General features: G+C 40.9%; 1 protein-coding gene across 3 annotated transcripts in view; it reads left to right on the forward strand.

Moving 5' to 3' along the window:
• DNAJC6 (DnaJ heat shock protein family (Hsp40) member C6) overlaps window positions 1-21,091 on the forward strand; it is a 143,914-nt gene that overhangs the window by 83,177 nt on the left and 39,646 nt on the right. For all 3 annotated transcript variants that reach the window (XM_021679967.1, XM_021679968.2, XM_021679966.1), the window contains exons 2-4: window positions 11,460-11,610; window positions 12,678-12,727; window positions 12,836-12,984. In XM_021679967.1, coding sequence (XP_021535642.1) covers window positions 11,477-11,610; window positions 12,678-12,727; window positions 12,836-12,984 — 333 coding nt within the window. In that variant the 5' untranslated portion in view covers window positions 11,460-11,476. The remainder of the gene's footprint in view (window positions 1-11,459; window positions 11,611-12,677; window positions 12,728-12,835; window positions 12,985-21,091) is intronic.

Below are 21,091 nucleotides of genomic sequence, written 5' to 3' on the forward strand. Positions count from 1 at the left end.
CATGACCTGAGCCGAAGGCAGTCGCTTAACCAACTGAGCCACCCAGGTGCCCTCTGAGCCATCATTTGACGTGGGGAATGGCACCAGATCCTTCCAGCAACTTCCCGATTAGGTTGATTGTAATGCGCTCTAGCACCTTATTCCAGCCAAAGAAGGGCTGAACGTGCTATTGATTTGTCAGGGCTGTGTTGCCGGCAGATACCAGTGCTTCCTACATGGTTTGGGTCCTCAAGGCCTGAATCATTGGCATCACCTGCTCTGTGGCCTGTGCCTTCCAGTGCTGAGCTCCTCTGGAACTGCTGGTGGGAGCTGCACACACCCAGGCCTCTACCCGCGTGGTCTGTTGAGCGGCTAGCAGATCTGTCCGTGTCTAGGAAGGCTGCGGTGCGATGGCTTGTAGTCTTACAAGTGACTGGTAGTTTTAATAGCTCATACTATGTGCCAAGCAGTACAAAGGATTTCAGTATTTCAAAAACCAGGACTACTGAATCTGTGTGAACCTGGTTATTAGTCATGCAAGTAACACATAATGGTTTCCCATACTTGGCACCAGATAATTTCAAGATGAGAAGAGGGAATCCCAGAACTAGGAAGAAGTTCACCTCTATTCAGCATTCAGGATTCTGAACTACTGAAGGGGAAGAGTTTATAGGTGCTGTAGCTGAAGCTCCGAAGAGAGGTTCTGTCCTTGTCCCATCTTCAACAACCCTGAAACGGAGCAGCATGGCCTGTTTTTGCTGAGGCTGCATAACTTTGCTGGAGACAGCCTTTTTCCTAGCTTCATTCTTTCCATTCCCCAGAGCCACCTGGTAGCTGTCATTTATTAAGTGCATGCAACACACCAGGTGTTATGCTAAGGGCTTACAGAGTATTCTTGCATGATGCTCACCACAATCCCATGTGATATTCTATTAATGCTTCCATTTTACAGATAAGGAAGTCAAGACTTGGATTAGTTACTTAACTTCTGGCTGCTCATCCAGCTGTAGCAGAAGCTGGATCCAAACCAGTTCTAGTTGCTTAAGGCCTATATATGACTGTGGTGGCTATGTCCCATTCCTAGCCTCTTGTTGGCATAGGGAATGTTATATTTGTTTGTTTGTTTTGTTTTTAATGTTATTTATTTATTTCTTCTGTGAAATTGTTATTTTTACTTGGATTCTTGGGCATATTGTGGCAGGCAATCCAATGACTCATTTACACAAGAGCTGAATTTCTAAGAAAATAAAAATTCCTGATTGTTTTAGAAAATCTCATTACTTAAAAATCACATTAGGGGTGCCTGGCTGGCTCAGTTGATAGAACATATATGGCTCTTGATCTCAAGGTCATGAGTTCGAGCCCCATGGTGGGTGTACAGATTACTTAAATAAATAAATTTTTAAAAATCACATTAGGTGCCTGAGTGGCCCAGTTGGTTAAGCGTCTGCCTTCGGCTCAGGTCATGATCTCAGGGTCCTGGGATCAAGCCCTGCATCAGGCTCTCTGCTCAGCGAGGAGCCTGCTTCCTCCTCTCCCTTTGTCCCCCCACCCCCCATGTGCACGCTTGCACTCTCTCTCTTTCAAATAAATAAAATCTTAAAAAAAAAAAAATCACATTGACATGCATGGTCTCACTTGATCCTTTTGACACCAAGAGGCATGTAGGGAAGTATTTGTTCTCAATTTGTTCCCATTTACAGAGGGAAAAGAGGTCTGAGAAGAGTACAATATCATGCTTAAGGCCACAGAGTTTTTAGGTAGAAAAACGAAGTCTCCAGTCAAGACCTCTCTCCCCAGTGTCTGCTTTTTTCTAAGCTGCCCTGAACTAGGGTGTATGAGGAATGAGGTGTAAGCAGCTTTTGATTCTGGAAGCCAAGGCAGTGGGCTTTTTCATGGTAGATCTAGTTATTATCCTCATGTGATCCATTTCTCTAATTGCGGGAAGCCAAGAGCTGAAAAGTCTGCTATAAACGAGGAGGAAACTTTCTATGGTAATGACACTAGTTCTCTGCTTCTTGCTGAGTGTTGTGGAGAAGGAATAGCATTTTCCTAGGATAGGAGCTAATAGTGCATCTCTGCAAGGTCCCAACTTTGTAGAAGCCAGGAAAGGACATTTATAGCATTATGACACTTAAATAACTACAGAAAAATCTGCCCCATTGGTGAAAAGGAGCAAGAATATGAACAGATCATCATGCCAGCATTCAGGTTATCAGTCACTCCTCAAACAGGCTGATTCTGAACACTATGAAATAATACCTCACAGTGACTAGACCTGGATGACAGAGATGTTCCAGAAATGGGAAAGGGGATCCTCCTAGAAGAGTCTTTGTGGAGGCTCAGAGGACCCACTGAGGAAAGTTCATATCCCAAGAACTTCAATTTTGCCAAGAGTCCTTTGCCATCCTTTTCTTGTCCTAATGTACTGGATCAGCTTGAGTATTCACAGCAGAGCTGAGACAGTCACTACCATGATGAAGCAGGGTCTCAGGTCTTAGAAAAAGAGTCAGGTACTGAAGGACGTTCCCGGCAAGTTCCCATCCCACTTGGAGTTAAGGCTGCACGTAGGGCTTGTGGGCAGCATTTGCCTTCATCTCACAGGCTGAGCCGAGAAACTGTTCTGTGGCCGTGAACTCCAATGAATTGTGCACAGAGGAAGGAGATCTCTCCAGCCTCTGAGAACCGACATATTGAACCTTAGCAGCATAGCATTTGGCTGTTGTCTTTATTTTATATAACTTGTTTTTTGTTGTAAAACTTATTAATGTAAATTATAGAAAATTTAGAAATTATAGTTCAACAACAAAAAAATCACTTACCATTCTCTTACTTAGATATAATTGCTATAGCTATTTTTGAAAATGTAGCAGTAAGAGCTTAGACTGTGAAGCAGCCCGTCTGAGTACAAATTCTGCCTCGCTAACTTTGGGACCTGGGGTGGGTCACTGATGTGTCTTTGCTTCAATTTCCTCAGGTGGAAAACGGGGAGAGCAATGGTATCTCCTTCACAGGGTGGTTGTGAAGATTAAATACTACATATAAAGAATTTAGAGTAGTGCCTGGTACCTAGTTGGCATTCAGTAAGTTTGACTTGTTATTTTTATTTTATTTTTATTTTATTAAATCATCTGAACTCTTCCTCGAAACTCAAATAATTTTCTCTTGCAAAAACGGGATTGTAGTGTGTGTGTTTTGTATCCTGCTTATTTTCCACTTAGTTCTTTGTCATGAGCATCTGTACTCTTCTACAAACTGTTTTTTTTAAAAATATTTTATTTATTTATTTGAGAGAGAGAAAGAGAGAGCATGAGCAGGGTGAAGGGCAGAGGGAGAAGCAGACTCCTCGCTGAGCAGGGAGCCCGATGTGGGACTCCATCCCAGGACTCCGGGATCATGACCTGAGCTAAAGGCAGATGCTTAACTGACTGAGCCACCCAGGCACCCCACAAACTGGTTTTAAATAGCTAATTATGTAGCATTGTTAGAGGTACTCAACCACTTCTCTTACTGTGGAGAAATATATTTATAGTCTCTTGCCATTATAAACAATACCTCAGTGAACACATGGTTTGCTGAATCTTTGCATACTGTTCTTTTCTTTTGATGACAGAACTTTATGGGGGAGCATCCTTTTTTAGGGGTCACCAAGCGAAATTCTCTGCAGCCTAGGGTGTCATGGACACATATATTGTATGAGCAGTAGGGGCATACATGGAGAATGACCGCAGTGCATCATGGTCAGGCCTTTGTCAACATTTTCCTTCCTCTCTCATAGTACTTCTCATAGCATTTTGCTTATGGCTGACAAATCAGTAAGATATTAATGAAAAGTAGCCACACCTACTTTTCCTATTACATTAAGGCAGATAAGACCAGCCTTAACATTTGTGCTAATCTTCTTAAAAACATATTCTATTCCAAATAACTATCAAATCACCTCAAATCTTTTTTGGAATGAAGCATGATATAAATACAGAGAAAATAGCTAACTCACAGTCCAGTGGGAAGCAGAGATTTTCTCCCAGGAGATACAAACTTTGTGTCGCTCTGTAAGTGAGAACTAGTCAGGTTCTATATGTGGTGAGTTCCCATGACTTGGGAGGGATGGGAGGCTGTGTCTTGTCTCCTAAATTAGGAATCCCAGGGAAAAGTTGGATATTACATCCTTAGAAATGACACGGGGCAGGGTGCAGTTCTCTAGTGCTTGTCTTTGGTGGGCTTAGATTTTAAAATGACAAGACAGGGGCACCTGGGTGGCTCAGTTGGTTAAGCATCTGCCTTCGGCTCAGGTCATGATCCTGGGGTCCTGGGATCAAGCCCTGCAATGGGCTCCCTGCTCAGTGGGGAGTCTGCTTCTCCCCACAACTTGTGCTCTCTCTCCCTCAAGTAAATAAATGAAATCTTTTTTTTTTAATTTTATTATGTTATGTTAGTCACCATACAATACATCATTGGTTTTTGATGTGGTGATCCACAATCCATTGTTTTCGTATAACACCCAGTGCTCCATGCAGTACGTGCCCTCCTTAATACCCATCACCGGGCTAACCAATCCCCCCTCCCCTCTAAAACCCTGTTTGTTTCTCAGAGTCCATAGTCTGTCATGGTTCATCTCTCCCTCCAATTCCCCTCCCCCACTTATTTTTCCCTTCCTTCTCTTAATGTCCTCCATGTTATTCCTTATGTTCCACAAATAAGTGAAACCATATGATAATTGACTTTCTCTGCTTGACTTATTTCACTTAGCATAATCTCCTCCAGTCCCATCCATGTTGATGTAAAAGTTGGGTATTCATCCTTTCTGATGGCTGAGTAATATTCCATTGTATATATGGACCACATCTTCTTTATCCATTCATCTGTTGAAGGGCATCTCGGCTCTTTCCACAGTTTGGCTATTGCAGACATTGCTGCTATGAACATTGGGGTGCATATGGCCCTTCTTTTCACTACATCTGTGTCTTTGGGGTAAATACCCAGGAGTGCAATTGCTGGGTCATAGGGTAGCTCTATTTTTAAATTTTTGAGGAACCTCCACACTGTTTTCCAAAGTGGCTGTACCAACTTGCATTCCCACCAATGGTGTAAGAGGGTTCCCCTTTCTCCACAACCTCTCCAACATTTGTTGTTTCTTTCCCTGTCCATTTTTGCCATTCTAACTGGTGTAAGGTGGTATCTCAATGTGGTTTTGATTTGAATTTCCCTGATGGCTAATGATGATGAACATTTTTTCATGTGTCTCTTAGCCATTTGTATGTCTTCTTCAGAGAAGTGTCTTTTCATATCTTCTGCCCACTTTTTGACTTGATTATTTGGTTTTTGGGTGTTGAGTTTGAGAAGTTCTTTATAGATCTTGGATACCAGCCCTTTATCTGTAGTGTCATTTGCAAATATCTTCTCCCATTCTGTGGGTTGCCTCTTTGTTTTGTTGACTGTTTCCTTTGCTGTGCAGAAGCTTTTTATCTTGATGAAGTCCCAAAAGTTCATTTTTGCTTTTGTTTCACTAGCTTTTGGAGATGTATCTTGAAAGAAGTTGCTGTGGGCGATGTCAAAGAGGTTACTGCCTATGTTCTCCTCTAGGATTTTGATGGATTCCTGTCTCACATTGAGGTCTTTCATCCACTTTGAGTTTATCTTTGTGAATGGTGTTAGAGAATGGTCAAATTTCATTCTTCTGCATGTGGCTGTCCAATTTTCCCAGCACCATTTATTGAAGAGACTGTCTTTTTTCCATTGCATGTTTTTTCCTGCTTTGTCAAAGATTATTTGACCATAGAGTTGAGGGTCCATATCTGGGTTCTCTATTCTGTTCCATTGGTCTATATGTCTGTTTTTGTGCCAGTACCATGCTGTGTTGGTGATCACAGCTTTGTAATATAGCTTGAAATCGGGCAACGTGATGCCCCCAGCTTTGTTTTTCTTTTTCAACATTTCCTTGGCGATTCGGGGTCTTTTCTGATTCTATACAAATTTTAGGATTGTTTGTTCCAGCACTTTGAAAAATGTCATTGGAATTTTGATCGGGATGGCATTGAAGGTATAGATTGCTCTGGGCAGCATAGACATTTTAAATAAATAAAATCTTAAAAAAAAATGCAAGGGGCGCCTGGGTGGCTCAGTTGTTAAGCGTCTGCCTTCAGCTTGGGTCATGATCCCGGGGTCCTGGGATCGAGCCCCGTATCACGCTCCCTGCTCGGCGGGAAGCCTGCTTCTCCCTCTCCCTGTCCCACTCCTCTTACTTGTGTTCCCTTTCTCGCTGTGTCTCTCTCTGTCAAATAAATAAAATCTTTAAAAAAAAAATGACAAGACATCATAGAACAAGAATCTACCTACTTGGAGCCTTTGAGGCACAGAAGTGGCTCTTTCTCTTTGGATGGCACTCTCATGTTCCATCAAGTCTGACCTCCCCACTCCCACCTTCTAAGACCCACAAATCCCTGAAGACCCTTTAGTAAACTCAGGGTGTGTTCCCACTAGTTGCCATGTAGTCAAAGCATTTAGAAATATGTCTGAGGTGGCAAGATTTGGATTCTTAAGAATGCTAGTCTTTTCAACCAGCTAGTGCAGGGATTAGAAAACTTCCTCTGTAAAGGGCCAAATACTAAATACTTTAGACTTTGTGGGTCATCAGGTCTTTGTCACAACTACTCAACTCTGCTATTGTAGCATGAAAACACCCATAGGCAATGTGTAAAGGAATGAGTGTGGTTGTATTCTAATAAAACTTTACTTATAGATGTTGAAATTTGACCTTTGAATCATATTCACCTTATTAAACATTTTCTTCTTTTGACTTTTTTCAATCATTTACAAATGTAGAAGCCACCCTTATTTCACAGACTGTACAAAAATAGACATCAGACTGGATTTGGCCCATGAGCTGTCGTTTGTCAGCCCCTGACCTACAACAGCCATTATTTTTCTCCTACATACTACTTTCTGACTACACCATTTCCCTTTGTGCTGTGTCATGGTTTTGAAGCCTCTCTGCTCCTTCTCTTAGCTGAGACTCACATGTCCTTTGGAGAATCTATGCTTCCTGCCCTCATGTAGCTCATCAGGGAAAACCAGAATACATTCTACCTAAAAGAACCGTTAGGGCAAATTCAGATAACGTCCCTCCTCTCCTTTTTGTGTCCTGTCTAGTTTGACGTATAATAGGGCATATCAAGGGGACAGACAGACTCTGACAAATGGTTCTGGTTTCTGTAGGGCTCCAAGTTTCTAATAAACAGTGTATACAACCTTAGAGATGGCGAGTCTGATTTTTAGATAATCACCGGATATTTATATCCTTTTAATAGGCTGGTACCATGGAGTTCTGTTCCAGCACAAAATTGAGAGTCACAGAGAGGCCTGAATAATCAGTTTGATGTTATCTCTTAGAAGAGTGGTATATAACAAGGGTATTCAGGCTGAAGTGGAAACTTGGGATAGAAATGGGAGAAGTATAAACATTTTATACCACCCTGTCCTCCATATATTGAAAATGAAAACACGATACAGATTTTTATGTGAGGATGTGTTTAAAGGGAAATAATATGCCCTATGCCTTAGGGAAACAGAGCCCAAGAGGACGTTCTCAGATCTGTGGTTCTAGCCCTAATCTGTGGAGCTGCCCTTCAGACCAATTCCTGGCATTTTATTTAGGGCTGTGAAGCAGTGGGGGTGACCCAGGCTGTCTGCCTACATAATGAGATTGGTTTGGTTGGTCTGACAGATGCATTGATTTATGGGAGTGTTTATTGTGGGGACATCTGCTGCCGAGAGCAGCCAGATGAAAGGTGGGAGATGGAAGAGAGCAAGGAATAGGAGAGGGGTGGTTGTGCATCAGGCAGGTAAGACCGAACCAAGGACAACTGTTAGAATGGAGCTGATACGGAGCCATAGAATAGCGGGAAATGGTACAAGTAGTCGAGGCTTCGGATTGTGCAGATCTGGGCTTGAATCTCCAGCTCTGCCACTAGTTAGCCGAGATTTTAGGAGAGTTCTTCCCTTCTTTGAGCATCCATTTCTTCACGTATAAAGTGCAGATAGTAAACACCCTCCTTTCCACCTGTGTGAAATTGTACTAACATAAAAGTCCAAATGGAGTTCCGGGTACATAGGGGAACTCAGTCAGTGGTAGACATTGTTCATGTTTGTCCATGTGTCCATTCATTTGTTTATTCACCACCATTGATTGTGCTTTGCAGGTTCTAATAGAGCTGTCTTTTAAAACAGATGCGTAATGGTGATTTAGGCATTAATGCGTCTTGTGATCAGGATGAAAGTACATAGTAGTCAACATGTATTTGTAGGCATATGTGTGAACATCCAGATGCTACATAGGAATTTAGTGGGAACCTGAAGTATGATTAAAAGAACAGCTGCCTGGCCAATAAACACAATAAAAGATACACAACTCACTAATCAGGGAAAGCACAAAACAAGACCAAAATGAGATATTGTTTCACACTCACCAGATTGGTAAAAATTTTAAAGTCTGACGATACCAAATGTTGTATTGCACTGCTAGTAGGGGTTTAGACTGATATGACTGCTTTGGGAAATGATTTGTCAATATCTAGAGACCTGAAAATGTGCATACCCTTCTTACTAACAAATTTTACTCTTAAATATAACCTAGAGAGAATTTCCCATATATAATCAAAGCAATGTGTTCATAACCACATTGTTATGGTAAACGACCTTAGTGTCCATCAGTGGGGTAATGGATCATACTTTAAGTGAGCTAAAGTTACAGGTAAGCACCATAATAGATGAATTTTAAACCATGGAGAATGAAAAAAAAATAAAATTGCAGACAAAACCATTTATATACAGCTTTAAAACATGGAAAACAATATTAATGTATTGCTTATGGATACCTACATATGTAATAAATGTTTAAAAATTATTTGGAATGGTACATATGAAAATCAGAACAGTATTAGGGAAAGGAAGAGGGATGTGATTGGAAGGGTTGCCTAAGGCTCAAATCCCAACCCTGCCATTTACTTACCAGCTGTGTACCCTTAGACAAGTTCCTTAAGCTCTGTGCCTCAGTTTTCAGATCTATGAAAGAAAATAATAATAGTATCTGCTTCACAGATATGCTTTGAGGATTAAATGAGTAAGTATAGGCAAAATGCTTAGAATAATACCCAGCAGATAGTGCTATATAAATGTTAGTAATTTTAGTTCTTATTACACAAATCTTTTATCTTTTGTTTATTTTTAAAATCTTAAATATTGCAATTTTTCACTTATAAGTGTTTCAGTATTTATTCCGGTAAGGTGAGGACTGTTGTTGAATGTAACTACAATATCATTATTACTCCTAAAAAAGTAACAATAAATCCTTAATATCAAATACTCAGTAAGTGCCCAAATTCCAGTTGTCCCATAAATGTGATTAATTTTTTATAGTTTGTTTGGATTAAGTTCCAAACAAGATCCACATATTCTGCTTGGTTGACTTGTCTTTTAATACATTTTAATCTATAGATTCCTCCTCCAACTTTCCTTTCTCTTACAATTTATTTTATTTTAGCTTTATTGAGGTATAACTGATATGCAAAAATTACACACATTTAATTATACATTCTGATGACTTCAAACATATGCATATACTTATGATGCTATTACCACAACCTCTAAAAATCTCCTTGTGCTCCTTTGTAGTTTCTTTTTTTTGAGAAGAACACTTAACATGAGATCTATCTTAACATATTTTAAAGTGCATTATAAATATTGTAATTTTTAAAAAAGAAGGGATGTCATCATATAGTTGAAAAGTGAACAAAGATTGAAAATACCAACATAGGAATTTCAGGATGTGGCATAATAATAGTTAGCTACAATCTATTGACCCCTAGATATATTAGGTACTATACTAATCGTTTTATATGCACTCATTTAACCTTTCCCTATGAAGAAGGCACTATTTTTATCCTGATTTTAGAGTTAGGAAGAGGCTTATGAAGACAGTTACTTCCCAAGGTCACACAGTTAGGAGTAGCAAGGCTGGCCCAGAACCCAGGTGAGAATGACTCATGCTCTTGACCGCTGGGCTGAATAGACTACCCAGCCGTTGTTCACACTAGCCTCCTCTACACAGGTTCCTACTTTCTTCCTGTATCAACTTTTATAAGCAGAGTTGTGCTGTGGTAAGGAACATTCCCACAGTGAGAATGGGGGCATTTCTAATAATAAAGGGTTATTGGTCACTCGTGTTATATATTCATCAAAAGTCAGCTGGGAGCTGTGCTACACAGCTTCTTACTCCAGGAACCCAGAGTACAGCCGGGGTCTCAAACCCTGCCAGTTGCTAGGGCAAAGAGAGAGAGACAGAGACAGAGACACAGAGAGGGAATAAGAACTAAGGAGAGTTTCATACTCACAGTTAAGTGCTCTGTCCTGAAAATGACACACAATACATCCACACACATATCATCACCTATCATAGACTAGAGCAGTGGTTTTCAACTGGTAATTTCGTGCCTCCCCCTCCCCCCCCCCCGCCCTGGGATATGTACCAATGTCTGGAGACAATTTGGATTGTCACAGCTGGCGGAAGTGGGGTGCTAGTGGTGCTATCTAGTAGCTTGTGGCCAGGGATGCTGCTTTAATACCCTACTGTGCACAGGGCAGCGCCCCCCCCATCCCCCGCCACAGCAAAGAAGTAGTTGGCCTTAAATGTCAATAGTGCCAAGATGGAGAAACTTGGCTAGAGCTAACCACAAGGGGCCAGAAAGTACAATTCTGTGAATCTGTGAGGAAGGAAAAACTGGAGTACTTGACAGATAACACTGATGATCACCGTGCATCCTAAAAACTGTTATAAAGGCCCTGGAGAAACTATTTTCCATGATGGAAGTGAAGAATGACTTGGAGGGATAGCCATGGGATGAGTCTTCTAACACAGTCGGCTCCATCTAAGGGCAGAGGAGGCCCCTGGACCCACTTCTAAGCTGCTCTTCCTCTGATGTGGCACTGTCCAAAAGAAGTATAATGCGGGCCACATGTACAATTTAAATTGTTCTGGTAGTCACATTAAAAAATAAAAAGGGGCAGGTGAAATTAATAGTATCGTCTATTCAATTCAGCATATCCAAAATACTGTCATTTCAACATGTAATCAATGTAAAGAGTATTAACGAGATCTTTTACATTCTTTTTTTGTGTGTGTGCCATCTTTGGGATTTGTTGTGTATTTCATACTCACAACACATCTCAATTTGGACTAGCCACGTTTCAAGGGCTCAGCGGGCGCCTGTGGCTCATGGCTACAGCCCTGCGAGCTTTCTGTGCCTGAGACAGCGAGGCACTTCCCTGGGTCTCTGAGGCCCTGCAGCACGCCAGAACCCAGAGTCAGTCAGTTCTGAGAGTGGGCATCACTTCCAGGAGTGTCTGGTCCTGTCTGCATATGTTTTAGACATGAGGAGAGACTGTGTCGTCTGTAGATCACCTCCACTTCTGTTTTGCATTGGCAGGTGCCTCATCTCCAGACATGGAGCCCAGCTACGGGGGAGGTCTCTTTGACATGGTGAAAGGGGGTGCAGGGCGGCTCTTCAGTAACCTGAAGGACAACCTGAAAGATACCCTCAAAGACACATCTTCCAGGGTCATACAGTCTGTTACGAGGTATGCGCATTCTTCCCAGCTGAGTTAATGGACCTCCATGCCCCTCAAGGATCTGGTTACCTGCCAACTGCTTTTCTGGCTCAAGGACTGACAACTGTGTGATATAGTTGCCTGGAATCTGATCAACCAAGCAATGTCATTGAAGCCTTCAGAAGCGACAAGCACAGACTCAGAGGACTCAGTGTGTTATGTTAAAATATAGTGGTTGCCATCCCTGCCTTGTGAATCCAGCATCCTGGGTCCTCATGCCTTGTCTGCTCTTGTTAACCATGTGACCTAGGCAACTTAGCCTCTCTGAGCTTGACTTTTATACTCTGATAGGATTCATGTCCCTGGTTGGTTTGAGAATTAAATGAGATAGTAATGCACATGCAAGCTGAAAAATCGATACTCATGGATTATAATTGAAACAATTGTTTTTTGTATCTTAATAGCCGTCAGACCTTGTTTAGTGGAGGAAATTTTCTACCCTTCTACTGTATGAAAATTCTTACAAGCAGGCCATGCGAATTCTTTTTTATTTGTAGGTATTAGAAAATTCTAGGGTCACTTTAAGTTATAGTATACAGTTTTGAATCATAAATTCACATGTCAAGTCCAAAATATTAATCAACATTTTAATCTTTGTCCAAAGGTAAAATGTATCCCTTAACCTGCAGTCCCCAGCTAGGACCTGGCAGGCAGAGAAAGGATGTTCCTTATTTCTCCATCACTTCCTTCCTTACCCCCTAGCTGCTCACACTTACAGGAGATATTCACACGTAGGCAAAGAGGCTGGAATAATCCATGTTAATGAATGAGCAGTGTTTCCTGTTCTGAGATTGATTCTGTTCATGATGTGTCATCTACAAAGGGTATTGGGGTATATCAGAGTGGTAGATTCATGCTCCTGAGGGTGTGGGTTGCTTTTCTCAATGATTGTTCTTTGTTAGAGAGAAGGCCTTGAGGGAAGTTTAAATGCCTACTGGATGGAAGTGTCCAAGTCATAATGGGCAAGTGATTGAGAGAGGGGAATCCTGGCATATTTGGGTCATTTTAATGAGCACCCTTTCCTGTCTTGCTTTTAGCTACACGAAGGGAGATTTAGACTTCACTTATGTTACCTCCAGAATTATTGGTAAGTTTCTCATGTTTAATAACTGCTCAATAGCTCAGCTTGCAGTGTCTGCTCATGGCAATAGCAAACCTATTTAACCTATCTCTCTCTCTCTGTGATCCCTCCTAGTGATGTCCTTTCCTCTGGACAGTGTTGACATAGGATTCAGGAATCAGGTTGATGACATCCGAAGCTTTTTGGATTCCAGACATCTTGACCACTACACAGTGTACAATCTGTCACCCAAGTCTTACCGCACTGCCAAGTTTCACAGCAGGGTAAGGAATTTTAACACTGGTATCACATGGTTTGAAGACATAACAGGGTAATTTTTCCCTTTAAGAGCTATCCTCAAAGCCCTGGTCCTCAGACACACAAAGCTAATTAACTATATACTCTGAACACTTCTAGCCACAGAGTATTTATTAAGCTGTTATGAAATATCTTGAAGATTTTCCTTGGGTGAGGACATTTGCAGGAAAGTTTATCTGTCGATGAGATACCATATAATTTGTGCTCTCAAATCACTTATGGCTGGTTGCTCAGTTGTTAAGGCACGTTGCTTTGAGGCTCAGCTGGAGATTGAACTGCTATATAGGGCAGTTGGTGACCCTTATCTGTAGCACTAATTATGCCTTTAACCATTGCTTATTGCTACTTGGGCATCATGATGAAACCATGTACAGACACCAGTGTTCTTGGAAATAGCTCTCCGACATTCAGTAAAGGTGCTTCTTTCATGGGTAGAGGATAGCACACAGACAGTCCATACTGTAGGTGTGGTAATACTGTTACTAATATTTGGAGCTTTTACACTGTCTTCTGAGGTAGCTAGAGACCTGGGACACAGAGAAGTAAGGTGACTTGCCCAAGACCGTACCACTAGTAGGTGGTCTCAGGCTTGTGTTCTTAACTATTACTCTGGGCTGACAATATTACTGGGAAAAGCTGGCTCATTCTCCTAAGGAGCTTTTTGAACGAGACAGAGAAATATTCCTAGTTTCTGGCTGGTGAAGCCACGAGTGATGGCTTAGGTTTGAATCTGATGAGGAGTTTGGTATTTTGGCCACAGAATTCTTGATTGACTCACTAAATGAAGGCTTTTTCTCTCTCAAGAACATCTTCAAATATTTTGATTTAGCGTTAGATATGATTGGTTTTGTAACTACATCTGAGTCTATTAATAAATAGAAAGGATTTTCTATACAATGGACACTTTATAAGTGAGAATTGATTTCAAATAAGCAAAATGATAGCTGGTTGTCCATGCTGTGTATCCAGGATCTCAGCTTTGATGCTGGAACACATTTTGCTCCAAATTCCCGTTGCCATTGATAATCTCTGGGTTTTGGCTTCTGGATCTGTAAAAAACACAAGAAGTTTGGTTTCTGTGTTCTCTAAGAACTCTACCTCCCTTAATGTTCAATAAGATAAGGGAGAGTTTTGCTAAGGACTTTCTTTTCTCTGAGTGTTCCTGGAATAGGCGAGAGGAAACCCAATGGTTCTCAAATTTAGTGAGCAACAAAACCACGTGGAGTGCTAGTCAAACACCCAGGCCCTGAATTTCTGATTCAGCAGGACAGGAGAGTGGGTGCTAACAGCTTTCTGGATGCTATTCCTAGGGTTGCCCTGGGGACCACTCTTGAGAAGCATGATAAAACCATTCTGAAGCAGTTGGGTCTAAATTGCCATTCTGTAATGGAGATTTTAAATGCAGCTCTTTTAAATTCCCTATAATTAACTGCCTTTCCAACTCTTCTTCCATCTATTACCTAATTCAGAACAAGTGAATTAACATCAAACAAAAATGTGGGTAGATATTCTGTTTCAAACTTGGATGCCAGTCTTTTGATGTTTTTCTTGTTTGGAGACTCAGCCAGTGTCATCATTTTTATACTAAAGGACTATGGAACATCCTCCACAATATTTCATAGAAATTTTATTTGATCTTGAAATATCTGTAATAGTCTGGAAAAATTTCACTCTGAAAGTAAATAAAGATATATCATTATAGAAGCGTTCATACAGATGAGGATGTCTCTTTGTGTAATATTTGTAAAAGCAAAGGTATTTAAAGAAAGGCATCTATTAGTATAACTACATATTTTGTGACCAGTCTTAACAGTCTTACCACAAGACCAGGACTTACATATTGAACATCTGTCCTGGGCTGCTCTCGTTTGCCCTAGAAGAGCAGGAGGTATGTTTATTTCATTTGCCACTTAGAACAGTGCCTGGCATGGCTAATACACGTTTCTCAGAAGAATGAATGTGCGAAGAATTATTAAACACATAGATATAAAAAAAATGTTTGGTTCTTTTTCTCAAGACACTTAAGCCTACCTGGAAAGAGAAGCCAAAAATGCTAGAGACAAATGCAAATAATATTTACAATCCCTACTGAGGGAGTTTAGGGAAAGGAGACAGCAGTGAGAGCTGGACCTTGAAGCATGAGTAAATCTTGCTTACTTATGAATGTAAGTGAAAGGAATGGGGTTATTTCATCTCTGTGCAAATTGTAGAATGTGTCTTACAGAACTCCTCATGATCTGGCCTCTTCCTGCCTCTCCAGCTTCATTTTTCACTGTTCTCCACTGCCTAAAAAAACCCCATGCTCCAACCAGGAGAGACAAACGCTGTCTCTTTGCATGAGCTGCTCCCTCTCCCTAAGAGTCCCTCATGCCACACATCTGCACCCCTTCTAACAGCCTTAACTTTGCTAAGGGGAGGATTTCAATATGCTACCCACAAGGCTTTTCCAATTCTTTTCCCTAAAACACAGGCTTGCACTACATCTTCAGCCCCTCCCAGACAGTTCCAGAACGTGGCAGAATTCAGCTGGACCTTCTGACCTAACTAGCTGTCTGTCCTCGGTTGCATCTCAGGAAGACAGCCCCCAAACCTTAATATTTTCATCTTAAGCTCTGTTTTGGATTTGACTACATCTCTTTTCAAGCCTCCAGTCCTTTCTCTCCCCAGTACTAATGCTGCAAATTGATTTGCATCTCGTTGCATTACTTAGGGAAGTTTTTTTGGTTCTCATCTTCCAGTGCACGAGGGCTAGAACTATTTCTTCCTCTTTCCAGGACCGTGGAGTGCTAGGTCTGCAATTAAATCTTATTTTAATAAATATAGATGGCCTGGGGTGCCTGGCTGGCTCAGTCGGTAGAGCATGTGACTCTTGATCTCAGGGTTTTAAGTTCAAGCCCCACATTGGGTGTAGAGATTACTTAAAAATAAAATCTTTTCAAAAACTTTTTAAAAATTAATGTAGATGGCAGAGTCTTCCATAAATTCCAGGGTTGGAAAAGACCAAACATGAGACTGGTTTTATTTATAGACTCCCAGTCACTTTACATTTTTATTATGTGATGTGTGTTTGGGCATATGGGTGGTGGTGGCAGAGAGAGGCTGTTTGCAGGAAGATTTCACTTTACTGAGGGGAGTCCTTTTGTATTGTGGTTAGCTTTTATGCTTAGAAGCCACATGGTTTGATAGGAATCATATGAAATAATCAACTAGCAGTTTTCTTAGTATTTGTATGTGTAACAGAATGTTAGAATAGGACTTATATTTGGTCTCCGTTTTAACAGAGGCCTCAACTCAAAACAGTACTTGGCAGATTGCCCCACTTTCAAGGTGAGGTGCTAGAATACCTACTCAGAACTGCACAAGAGGTATCGAACAGCAGTTTTCTTACTCTTTGTAGCCAGTTTCCACCTTGAGGAAATAAAAATGACCAGTGTTGACAGTAAAGTCCTGGAGACCAATGAGATGCGTTATCTAAACCAGGTGTTCCTAATCTGAGTTAAAGAAATGCAGGTCCACTCTGTATTTAGATCCATGGATGGGCTTCAGAGTGTTTAGCCATCTCTTCCATTCCTTTCTCCCTTCCCTTCCCTCCCTCCCTCCTTCCCTTCCTTCCTTCCTTCCTTTCTTTCTTGGCAGTAAGCTATACATGACGTAAACATATACCATTTCAACCACTGGTAAGAATACAGTTTGGTGACATTGAACACATTCACAGTGCTGTGTAAACCATCACCACTGTCTATCCCACACCTTTTCTAGCATCTCACAAATAAACACCGTACCCATCCACTCTGTGGGGGTGTGTACACTGGTTCACGTTCTGCACACATTTATAGCTCTCCTCAGAATATGAGGGACCGCCGCTTTATACATTACTGTTGGCAAGAAATGGAAAACTGGATGAATGGCCACTAAGTTGAGCCTGGCCCTAAAGTTCTTACATGCTGATAGCTCTCCACGCCACTCTGAGTGTCCTTCTTCCCCTGTTCAGCCAGGAAGAAAAGTATGCTGAAGGAGCCCTGAGAGGAGCATAAATAATAATAATAATAATAATAATAACAAACCCAGTTTCCTTTAGCACCTTTCTTCATTTTGACTGTTTCTAAACTACACGATCTTGTAGGATTTCTTCCTTTTTGAGAACAAATTGATTTTGGGGAAATATATTATCAACTTGAACTTCTTAAAGGTCAATCTTTTTTTCTTCCTTTGTTCGTTTTCCTTTTCCTTCCAGAGCTCACCAAAGAGATCACCATAGCTCCCAGGTGTTTTGGGTTTGGTTCATTGGTTGGGGAGGAGGATTGGCCATAGAAGAGTGACTTTGAAGCTTCTACTTCATCTCTCCCTCTGCCACCAGGCTTCAGTATAAGGATAGGAAATAATGGGGTAGGAAAAAAAAAAAAAGCCAACCCTGGCCTGGAAGCCAGAGGGCCAGGGATCCCCACACTATAGTTCTGTAGGCTTCAGTGAATTGAATGTCTTCACCTTAGAAAATATAGCCATCACTTGGAAGCCATAACCACCCAACAAATGTAAGATGGAATTGCAGTTAATAATCAACAATCAGACAGTGTGATAGAATAGAAAGTACACAACTCTTATTATTATTATTAGTATTTATTATTCTTTTATTGAGATGAAATTTATAGCATATACACAAATTTTAAACTTTAAAAATTACCCTAGGTTCACATCTCAGCTGTTCCTCTTCCTGGTTAAATCACCATTTTTTCCTATATAAATTAGGGATAACAATACCAACATCCACCTTGCAAATACTTAGAAACTTTTTCTGTAGGTTTACTCTAAGGAATAAACTTGATAGCAGTATCTGCCCTATAGTAAGCATTTGGGAAGGGGTAGTTATCGATTAATGTTAGTAATAATAAAATGCCAGAAGAAATGATTGACTGAAATTCCCCTGTTTTCCAAAAATGGTGTAGTAGATTCTTAAAACACTGGATATGGCTCTTGAGTCTGACTCTCTGTAGTACCTTTTGCTCTTATGCTTAGCAGGTGGGATGCTTCAGCCATCTTATCTCATGCTCGAGACGATGGAGAGATGAAAATCCAGCCCTGGTGCTGTTTTGGCTTCTGTCCCCACTAGGTGGTATCATGGCAGCCTGTAATCCATATGGCGTTTTCTGACGCTTACGGCTCTGGGAGGTGTTTAGAGACACTGGAGATCGCATCACGAAGTGTCACACGCCCAAGGATTGTGCTTATTGCATGAACCTATGAACCCCAGGGAGCTACAAAAATAGCTTTCAGTAATTGAATTCCTTAAAACATTTTTGTTTTGTTTTGTTTATGCCTTAATGTTTTTTTTTTTCCCTTTTAGACAGAGTACAGGCTTTAAAAAAAATTCTAATTGTATGTTTGCTTAATGGTGTATAATTATATATCAAGTAAATATATAATTATGGAGTACTTTAAATTAATATTATTTACTTGATTGATTTAATGATTCTGGAGCTTGTAGCCTATTGTGCTAGGAACAATTTAGCCAACTTTTAGCTGAGACTCATTACAGATATTGACATTTAAAGTGTTTGTATGGTTGACAGACAGCTTCTAAGAGGTTTAAAAATACTGACTGGAAAAGCAATTTTTTTCATAATTTTACATGATTGCAACCTAAAACAACAACAAAATTGATTCACCTGTTCCTTCTCTGAGAGATCGTACATGTAGACAAATCTTAGTACAAGAAGTGATTGCCAAATGGGGTTCATTCCTTTGCTCTTTCACTCATTCATTCACTCAGCAAATACCTACTGAGCACCTGCCATTCAACTAACACAGGGACACGCCTCTGGGGTTACAAAATGAATAAGTTATGGTGTCTCTTCTCATGGGGCTTAGTGTCTAGAGGGGGAGACAGATGTAAACAGTTAATTTGAGTACAGTTGGACAATAAACGTGCACTCACTGTGCTTATGTTGTGCTACTTAATTCTCCTAACAGTCTTGTAATGCCCATTTTCACTTTACACATGAGAGATTTTAGGCTCTGAGAGATCAGTAACTTGACAAACGTCAGTCAGGTCGTAAGTGGTAAAGCAAAGGTGAAAACCCAGCCCATGGGTTCAACCATGTTGCTCTACTGATAAAAGCTTTAATAGATGAAAATGGACAAGGGCATGGGTACGAAGACCTAAGTTAGCTAAGATTTCTGCCTGTGGGTGTTAGAGAAACTCTCAAAGACAAAAGAGCATTTGAACTTGGGTTTTAAAGGAGAATACAAATTTACCAAGAGAAGAAAAAATTGCAGACAAGAACCGGCTTGTATAGATGTACACTTTGCAATTTCTCTGATGGCAAAATTTATCTTCCCAACTATTCCTTTTTTTTTTTAATCAATATATCATTTCCATTTCTTGAGAACACATCAGTGGGGAATCCATTTGGGTATAAAGAATGGGCCAGAAACAGCCCTGATTTATGTTGGGTAGGAAGGGGCAAGTTGATATGGATCTGACAGAAGCCCAGTAGTGGGTCGCCCTGGATTGTTTGGTAGCTATGTCAAGCATTTCAACTACTTTGTTTAATAAACCACACCTGTCATTGCCAAAAGGTATAGGGAAGTGAGTACCTGAAAGGTCCCCTGCCATTACCCTATAATCATCTTATAGAAAAATGTTACAAATTAAGCTAAAAGAATAGGCTTTCTTGGCAACCCCAGAATGAGAAACTCCAGGTGTTTGCTTTTGGATGTCAGCTCTAGAGAGACCACACATCATTTCCCATTTATATTTTGACAGTGATTATCTGGTTACCAGAAAAGGGCAACCAAATAGATTGCTCCTGCCTCCCTCTCCCCACTGTTAAATATTAGGAATTTGAGACATTTGGGTTTTCTTAGGCCAGTGGTGGTAGTGTTTTTGAGTATTTTCTGGTGACACCATCCATATAAAACCTAGTCTTTCTCCAGAATTCCCTACCTCAGCAAATGGCACCTGTCATCTTTTTATCTAGCCATTCAGACGGGCAATCTGGAAGTCATCCTTGACTCTTTCTCCCTCATGGCTTAAGTACGCCCCTTCACACTCGTTCACTGCCCCCATATGATCAATCTTCAAGTCATATATGCACAGGTATTCTACTTCATCTCTAATTCTTGAATCCCTCGAGTCTTTTTGTACTCCACTGCCACTCACCTGGCCTAAGCCACCATCATCCCTGACTTTGACTCCTCAGCGGCCTCCTGACTGCTCTCCCTAGCTACTCACATGGCATCCACATCCATTCTCCACACTGGATCTTAAGAGATCTTTGGAAAACGCAGATGAGAGTCACTCTCCTTCTTAAATATTCTCTCAGCTCCTAACAAGGCCTTGTATGATCTGGTGGCCCTTCAGTCTACCTTCTTGCCAAACAGGGTTTCATTCATTTTATTCAAACAAAGCTGGCTTTATCTGAACTCAGGGCTTTGCACTGGCAGTTATCTGATACAATAATGATCACAATAGCTAACATTCCTTAATCACTTTGTGTGTGTCAGATACTGAGCTGAGCCCTTGAAATACATCCTCATGTAATAACCACACCCTGTGAGGTAGGTAGGTAGGTACCACTCACCACATTTTATGAAGGAAGAAAGGCTAAAAGAGGTCACAAAGTTTGCCCAAGTCTAAAATTCTTCTCATTTTTATTACCTAAATCAGTAAATATCTAATCAATTGGGGTTCATGCCTAATATTTTGAGCAAATTATAATCTCTGCCAGTATACTGTTGTTGCCCAGTGATTTATATTCAGAAGACCTGGGTTGCACTGCTGGTACTGACTAGCAGTATGACTTTATTTTTATTTATTTATTTTTTTTCAGATTTTATTTATTTATTTGACAGAGAGATACAGTGAGAGAGGGAACACAAGCAGGGGGAGTGGGAGAAGGAGAAACAGGCTTCCCGCTGAACAGGGAGCCCAATGCGGGGCTTGATCCCAGGACCCTGGGATCATGACCTGAGCCAAAGGCAGATGCTTAACAACTGAGCCACCCAGGTGCCCCCGGCAGTATGACTTTAGACAAGGCAACCTCTGAGAGTCAGTTTTCTCATCTGTAGAATGGG

The sequence above is a fragment of the Neomonachus schauinslandi genome, chromosome 4 (assembly GCF_002201575.2).
Source record: "Neomonachus schauinslandi chromosome 4, ASM220157v2, whole genome shotgun sequence".
NCBI lineage: Eukaryota > Metazoa > Chordata > Mammalia > Carnivora > Phocidae > Neomonachus > Neomonachus schauinslandi.